General features: G+C 30.4%; 1 protein-coding gene across 1 annotated transcript; it reads right to left on the bottom strand.

Annotated features, from left to right (window-relative positions):
- Positions 1 to 4,234, bottom strand: Fnta (farnesyl transferase alpha). The gene is made up of 3 exons (XM_065501669.1): positions 3,971 to 4,234; positions 3,541 to 3,895; positions 1 to 707 (listed from the first exon to the last, which is right to left on the bottom strand). The coding sequence occupies exons 1-3, from the start codon at positions 4,104 to 4,106 to the stop codon at positions 218 to 220; spliced, it is 981 nt and encodes a 326-aa protein (XP_065357741.1). The 5' UTR covers positions 4,107 to 4,234; the 3' UTR covers positions 1 to 217.
- Between the last annotated feature and the right edge of the window lie 4,696 nt (positions 4,235 to 8,930).

The following is an 8,930-nucleotide window of genomic DNA, read 5'->3' as shown; positions in this document are numbered from 1 at the left end:
TCATTTTGTAAATAGTAAATTAGAAGTTTATTTAAAAAATACGACAATATCTGCACATATTCCTAAAAAAAATATTAAACATTTAGATATACAATGTTGAAAAAGATTAAAGGAGAGGAGTATCTTAAAACTAAAGTTAACTTTTTTAAGTAAATCTTCTTCTTTAAAAAATTATTTAAATTTAAAAAAACTTTATACACCGACAAATACCATACAATTAAAGATGTTTCGAATCCATTTTAGTTTTCAATTCATCTGCCACATATTGCCAATATTTACGTCTGATAACATCATGTTTCTTTGACATATCATCGCACAGATTGTACACCTTACGTGACATTGTTTCCTTTTCGCCCAACTCGCTGCTTTTCAAACATTTCTCCATGTAGGCGTCGATTAAAAATGCTAATAGGTAGGGTGACCTGGAATTACTATTATAAAGTTCTTCACAAAATGCAATCACTTCAGGAAAATGATTTAGGGAGCCGCATTCACTTTGCCTTAAAAGACCTTTCAGATAATTCCAGGCACTTTCATTGTTCTTAACAACACGTATACGATTCATAGCGTATTGTAAATCACTTTGTATTCTTTCGTCTGTAAAGCCAAGATGTTTAAGTACAAAGAAACGCTGATTCCAGGCTGAATTATTGCGTATATCTTCGGATATAAGACGGTCAACGAAGGCTAATTCATCATCGTACAGGCTGGAAGAGTAATTAAAGGTGTTAGTTTTTTAGTTTTGTTTTTTTTTTTTTTTGTTCTTGAGAATCGGTGCAAATTTTGAGTCCAAGTCCAATATTATGAGATTGTTGAATGATGATTATGTGTATGACATTTTAAAGTTTTGAAAATTTTCTGCATTCTAAACTTTATAATTTAAATTTAAAATTCCTAATTTATTTTTATTGGTTCGCACTGTATCCAATGTTCTAATGTCTAAAGAATCTAAATTAATAAAGCCGAATAATTTCCATTAACATCTTATTAAACTAATTTGGATTGATATTTTAAAAAACTTACAAAACTACTGCTCAAATTTATTAAAAAGAAAAGAAAAAATTCTCTGTCCTTCTGTGAAAATACCACGCCTTTAGCAAAAAAGACTATGTTTTCAAAAAAAACGATATACTGACAGTTCTCATACAAAATGGAGGTATATCGTTACGAAAAACGATAACCAAAAATTTAAATTGAGCAAAACGACTACGTATTTAGCAGAATGACTACGTCTTTATTAGAAATACTACGTATTTAGTAGAAATACTACGTACTTAGTAGAATTACTACGTTTTTCATAAAAATTTGCAATTTATTAATCTTCAGCTGACATTGGAAAATATTCACGGAGCACCTCATTTTTTAATGCGAAATTTGTTCAACCTTAACAAATTTTTATAAAAATGCTATGAAATTTTTTCCATAAAATTGTTGTCAAATGTTTTCCGTTACGGTTATAAAATGAACACCTCAACATAAAGGAGTTATAATACTCTTCCAAAATATGATTTTAATCCGTAATTATAGCGTATATGGGTCATTTGCTATAGTTCCCAAAAATGCAGGTCGATTATTAAAAAATCGATTATTGGGTTCGATTAATCGACTGTAAAAATCGAAATGAAAATGGTTGATCAAAAAGTCGAAAATCGTTTATTAGCTTTTCATACCATTCACTACTAGGACATTAGTAAAAAGCCTACGTCTTCTGTAGAAAGACAACTTATTTTGTAGAAAGACTACGTCTTTAGTAGAAACGCTACGTCTTTGGTAAAAAGACTACGTCTTTAGTAAAAGACTATAGACAACATTCTCTGTAAAAAAACTACATCTTTAGAAAAAATATTTAAGCTACATATTATTAAAACGTCTACTTTTTTTAGAAAAAAAAAATTTCTGTGAAAACCAATTTAATGCTAGGTATACACGTTACGATAAGTCGTACGATAAATCGTATAAGTATGAAATTAGTAACGTGTATCATGTTGTCGTACTAACGAAGTATGAAAATCAAAAATTTTTGATTTTTGTGATATTTTTATTACTTGTCATTTTTTTCAAAGGAAATAGTACGATTTGTAGTAACGTCTATCACAAAATCGTACTTCAACTCATACTACGATTAGTACGAAAAATAGTATCGTGTATACCCAGCATAAAATAGAATTTTCAGAATCAAATTAACAGCACACTGATCAAAAAACATATACACTTTGTACCATTTATTAAAGATTACCCATACCCTCATAATGTTTTACATTTTTAACGATCACAATAGAACAAAAACCATTACCATTTATGCAATTTTCTTTTATGTACCTTCTAAATGTTTTAAAACTATACATTTTGGTGTTTAAAAAGTGCTGAATTTCTAACCCTTTGATAAAATTGAGGGTGAAACTTGTTGCATATCTTCGGGGTTTTAGGGCAACATTATTTGAAAAGAACACGTTATACCCTTACCAAAGTACATTTTTTTAGAAAAGAACACAGAAAAGGGTAAAAGGCGGAATAAAGGCATCATTTATGCCAGAAAAGAAAACGCCATTAGTTACTTTACAAGAGAAGAAAAAAACTCAATAATATCAGAAAGTGAAATTGAAAATAAAACAATATCAATTGTAATATATCAAAAAAATATTTTTAGAAGAGTTGTTTGTTTTAATATAGACCAAAAAATATGCATTCCACTTTAAATGAGTTAGGGGAGTTTCTTTCAAACGATTTATTAAATGAGTTAGCTTTTTTATAATTACTGTAAATTTGTTATTCGTCAACATAGGAAACTGAATTTTTTAAGGGAGGTCTATTTGAGTTTTGTCTACCAGAATATGTAAAAAACCCGATTTTGAAAAAAAAAAACTAGATACGACCTTTCTATATTAAGCCATCGATATGTGATTCTTTAATAAGCATGTTATGGAAATAAAGGAAAATTTATATTTTCTTACAATTATTTAATGAACTAATCAGCTGCAATAATAGTTCTTTTAAAACAATTTAAAAAATCAAAACCAACCAACACAATTTTTGGTTTGCCATATTTTCTAGATTTTTTTCAAATATCTGTTCTATTTTACTATAATCAGTGTTACAAACTAACTTAATTAAAAAGTGTACAACTTACTTGTTAATTTTGTTCGCTTTATACCAAAACTATTTTTGTCCAGCAACCAAAATTTTCATAGATCTTCACTTATTATATAGAAATTTTTGTTTAGGAAAAACCCCGCAAATTGCCTAATAAATTTGCTCATTTAAAACATTAAATGGTATACATATATGCTAAGTAAATATAAAATGTTTACAACAAATATCATTTTTATCTCACGTAGAACTTTTAGTTATTTAAATTGTTACATATTTAAATTTTCAACTTTTTTTTTTTTTTGATTCACGAGATGTTTATGTCTTTAGTCAATGATAATTAAAATGCTTTTTTGTTTAAGTGATTCACTATCTCAGTTATCATCATAAATAATTGGTAGTTAAATCAACATTAAAAAAACAAAAACATTATTAATAAAACCTTGTACTTACTTGTACGTTTTTATAGCCCATTGACGATGCTGCCAGGCATGATAATTTTTAGCGTCGGTACGTAAAGCCATCTCCGTAAGTTCCAATTCCTTCGAAGGATCATTCATCATTTCAACAATAACACGACGATGATGCCATACCTGGTAGTTCTTGGCATTTTCTGTAATAACATCTTCTATATAATTGAGTTCCTCGTTCAAGTCACTGCCCAGAGCCCTTAAGATATCGCGACGATATTGCCATACGGTATAGTTGGCTGGGTTCAGACGTAAAGCATCGGTGGTTAAATCCAAAGCTCGGGCGGACTTTTCCTGACGCGCCAATATGGCACGGAAATAATCAAAGACTTCGCGAACTAAATACAAACAGCCACAAGATGATAAATATGGTAAAAAAATATAATTATGAAGTCAAAGATAATAATACTTACACTTTGCGCTATAGGCTATAGCGACTACCGGATTTTCTCCATCGTCCTGGGCTATTGGTGAAATATCAGCCCATTCATTTCTTTGGCTGTATGGTATCCACTCAGCAGCCCACTCCTCATCTGAACTATCACTCATTGCGCTTGTGTGTTTATGTATTTGCTTTAATACTTTCAATTGAAACTTTTAAGTTACCTTTCAATTAATTAATTTTCCAACAACACACGTCTGTAGTTGCTGTTTTATCTTTTTAAAATAAAAAATATTTATTACTTTCACTGATTTTCTAACAATTCTGCGGCTTTTTTGTTACATTCTTTTTTTCTTGCACAGCTGACTCATGCTTGGCTGTGTTCAGTTTGTTATAGCGTTTTTTTTTTCAAAATCGCTAACATAACCACAGTGGCAACACCTCGTTGCCTGACAGCGGTTTTTAACCCAAAGTTCTCAATGATGGCAACACCGCGGCTGACGTGTGCGGCTCACATGAGCAAAACCATTTTTTTTATATTGATTTTTTATGAGCCAGATTTGGGGGTCTTTCAGCCATATGAAATACACAGGCGTGAGCATGTGAGCCGCTCAAGATGAGTCGGAGGAATAGTATAAAGTTGCCAGATTGATAGCATTTTATTATCTCTAGTTTTTTGTAACGGTAAATATTTGAATTAGTGTTCTGAATGGAAAATAATTATTTACACCAAAACTAACAGAAATTTCCCATATTATATATCAGATGAAAGGTATTTTGTAACACTTTTCAATGATACCTACATTATTCAGATAAATTATTTAGTAATGGAGATATTTACTATTATATATACAAATTTAAAGTCCTGTTTCTGCTAAACCAAATGAGAGAAGACAAAAATGCGCATGCTTATAATTAGAGATTTTTATGAAGTTTCTTTCTATGATTATAAATTAATTTTAAAAATAGAAGTAATACCCTTTCAATTCTACTTTTAATACCCTTTTACTTCAATATTCCGTAAAATTTAAGTGAAATTATGATAATTCTTCTTAGATTACCGAGTTGAAAACAAAATGTATCATCCTTTTTTCCGTTTTCGAGATAAAATACTTAAAAATGCATATAATTTAAAAAATAATAATTAAGAATTAATTAAGCCACCTTCAATCGAGTTGTATATGAATTTTTAAGTGCTGATGTTTGTAACATGCCAAAATATTCCAATCTGCTCAGGATCACTTTCTCAATCGATTTATGTCCGTCCTTCCATGTATACCTTGTAATCAAACTACAATTCGCAATTTGAAAGATAATTCGACAAAATTTGGTACAAGCTCTTCTATTGTCCCAAGGACGAAGCCTATTGAATTTAGAATCGGTCCATTATTTCTCCTAGCTCCATACGATTGCCCTATCTGATAATAGTAAAGCACTTATAAATACCTTATAGATATCCAAACCAAATTCTGCAAAAATAAGTTTTATATAAGTCAAACTCGCCTCACCAAATTTTGTGATGATCGGTCCACAATTAGTCATAGCTAACATATGGACCCACTTCCGAAAATCACTTTAACTAGCATAAATTTCTTAAAAATATTGGTATTCTAATCTGATTTCGGTGGTGGGCGACCTCGTTTCTTCTAAGGTACTGTCTGACATGCCTCGGGGGAGACTCCAACTCCGTGACCGTTAGAACCTTAGTTTCCTTGAGAAGGTGGTTTCGCAGGTAATTTGGAGGTAGCCTGTGACTGTGCTTAAGACTGCATTTTGACAGCTTTGAATATTTCTCCACTAAGTATCACTTAACGAAGGCGACCACACTGGAGCAGCAGTTTTGATGTGTCTACACCGGTGGTTTCCCTTTCTTAAAACATAAATTGTAACCCTCGTACAATGCATCTTAAATTTTAAATGTAACTAAACTATTCGATTTTATTCCCCACAGTTTAAATATTGTATTTTTAAATTCCCATATTAATGATTGCGAATATAAAAGGTTGCTTTACTAATTAGATCAATTATTTATATAATCATAAATAGACGACGATTTGTTGACACAATAATATTTAGAGAAAAAAACAACTTATTTACAGACCACCAGCAACCACCACCTTTGTCATAATAATGTTGAATGAATGGGTGGCATAAACCTGTGGAAAATTAATAGAGTTCTCCTTTAAATTTGTATACATACACACAGGAAAGGACATCTACTCACACAACACACAAACACTCAATATTTCCTGTCCACATGTGTACCTCTGTAGGTGTAATAAAAAGGTGTAAACATTCAATAAGTGGTTAAGCAATCACCAAGGATACGACAACAATATTAAATCAAGTGCAACGCCACCACCATAAACATTATTGTGTTTATGTCCATACTCCATATAGATGCAGCTGCGATTAAAATAATAGCACGACATTCATACTGTTATATGTGTAACTTAAAAATGCGGTATTTTTTTTAAATTTTTAGCTTTTATTTTGAAACATACCCTTCACCAAATTATACTTCAAAATAAAAATTTTAAATATTTTTAGGTAAACAAATTTTTTTTTTTTTCAAAAGTTGTTTTTTTAATTTTTTTGGGAAAAAAAATTTCAAATTGTTTTTTAAATTTTAAAATTTTTTTTTAAATTTTTAATTTTTTTTTAGTTTTTAGCGAAAAAAAACTTTTATTGACAAAAAATTCGGGTTAAAATTTTTTTTCGATTTATAAATGTATGTACGTCGTTGCAAAGGTCTTTGAAATATCATCATTAGATATATTGTCTATATTAATGACTTAGTAATCCAGATTAGTGAATGGTATGAAGAGTTAATAATCGATTTTCGACTTTTCGATCAACCATTTTCAATTTGATTTTTACAGTCGATTAATCGAACCCAATAATCGATTTTTTAATAATAGATCTGTATTTTTGGGAACTATAGCAAATGACCTATAATTACGGATTAAAATCATATTTTGGAAGAGTATTCCTTTATATTGAGGTGCTCATTTTATAAACCGTAACGGCAAACATTTGACAACAATTTTATGTAAAAAATTTCGTAGCACTTTTCATACAAATTTCTGAAGTTTGAACAAATTTCGCTTTAAAAATTGAGGTCCTCCGTAAATATTTTTTACAGTCAGCTGGAGATTAATATATTGTAAAATTTAATGAAAGCAAAATCGTAGAGAATACTAAAAATTCTGGAATTTTATATCTATTTCGATTAATCGATATCAAAAATCGATTTCAGCATAAAAATCGGAGTATATATACGATCAAGAAAAAATCGTTTTTTGACCCTGTGGACCATAATCGTAATTGATTCACCATTCACTAATCTAATAGATCAAAAATCGAGGTTGTCCTGGTTTTTTCCTTATATCTCAGCCATTTGTGGACCGATTTTCTCGATTTTAAAAGCAACCGAGCCAGAAGAATTCCGTAGATATTCATGTAGCCAGACGGACATGACTTAACCGCTATCTATATGGATACAAACGGAATGACAAACTTATATATACCCTTCTCACAAAGGTGAAGGGTATAAAAATACTGCAACATGTGGGCGAGCGTTGTCATGATGGGATATTAAGATTTCATGTCTGGCCGCATATTCTGGACATTTTTCGGCCAATGCTCGCTTCAAACGAATATGTTGCATTTGGTACAGGTTCCCTGTCATGTCATAATATTTTACCTTAGCGCCTGAATATATTGTTTTGGTGTCGATTCGGCTGGCTGGCCGGGCTTCACATACGATCTCTTACGCTTCGGATTATCGTAATGTATCCATTTTTCATCGCAAGTAATGATTAAGACATACAAAATCGTTTTTCAAGGTCTCTAAGCTTCAATTCGTATAGTACCTGCTTTTGGATAAATCCTGCCAACGTTTTGAAATTGCTGATTGAGTAGCTCCCAATGATTTTGCAAGCTCTTGTTGAGTTTAACAACAATCTTCATGGAGAAATGCCTCCTATTCTTGGTTTGAAACTTTTTTGTCTGGCCTGGGCGATCTTAGTCCAGTTCCATTTCTTACTAAAAATTAACGATAGGAATAAATCCTATGTTAATTGTCTAAGGGTTCTGTGCTGCTATTATTTTAACCAGCGCTGTATGTTTGGAAGTACATGTATTTACGTATAGAAGTGGAAAAAAGTATTTCCACATTCTGTTAAACAATCAAAATTACAAGAAGAACAAAAATGAGAGTGAAAATATATTAAAAAAATAAATTTTACTATCGTTTTCTATGTCGATTTGTGGTTTCGATATAACAAAATGTTTTTATTTTTAAATTTTAGGGTGGGATATTAGACTGCTGCATTATTGTAGGGAGAAACCGTATCGTATCTAAATTGAAGATTTTAAATGAGTTTACATGAAAAGACATTTTTCTTTCCAGTTTTACTCGAATAAGTTTTGGAAATTATCTAATGCAACAAATATTTTAATTCAATCGGATATTAATGACTTTTCTAATACTGTGAATTGCCTGAAAATCGCAAGTTTTAAGCAGAATTGATCAGTTTTTGTTTTTTTCGAAATAATTCTAAATTATTTTTCTCCGAATATTTGCCACTACCCCAATACAAATTGTACTCGTATGTACATATGTGCCACATGCAATTGTATATTTTTACCGGACACAAATTATAGTTAGCAACAACAACCACAGAAGAAAGGAATCATATTATAAATGCTCATGTGTAAACACAATTATCCTTTCAATAAGTTTTGTGGTCACTCAGTCTAACAGACAGTACTTTTTAACGTACCATTAAATTATTACAACAATTTCCGTTACAATTCTATTATTCTATTTCCAAATACATTTTATAACTTCAGTTATATTTTAGAACTCGCTGCAATAAAATCGTCTGAAACGGAATAAAAAAAATCTAATACTCAAACATATCATATAGATTAATTTGTGTGTTTTTTTATAATTTCTCCATGTTGAAGGTCATTTGAAAAAAACC

This window comes from Calliphora vicina, chromosome 2 (assembly GCF_958450345.1).
Source record: "Calliphora vicina chromosome 2, idCalVici1.1, whole genome shotgun sequence".
NCBI classification, from domain to species: Eukaryota; Metazoa; Arthropoda; class Insecta; order Diptera; family Calliphoridae; genus Calliphora; species Calliphora vicina.
The sequence above is the reverse complement of the archived record's forward strand: the minus strand, read 5'-3'. Positions and strand labels throughout refer to the sequence as shown.

What these genes read in the sequence shown, in the direction of transcription:
- Fnta (XM_065501669.1), bottom strand. Translation starts at nt 4,106, where the DNA reads ATGAGTGATAGTTCAGATGAGGAGTGGGCTGCTGAGTGGATACCATAC. An exon ending in TATAGCCTATAGCGCAAAGT is followed by an intron (nt 3,896 to 3,970) that starts GTAAGTATTATT and finishes GTTTGTATTTAG; the next exon opens with TTCGCGAAGTCTTTGATTAT. An exon ending in TGGGCTATAAAAACGTACAA is followed by an intron (nt 708 to 3,540) that starts GTAAGTACAAGG and finishes TTACTCTTCCAG; the next exon opens with CCTGTACGATGATGAATTAG.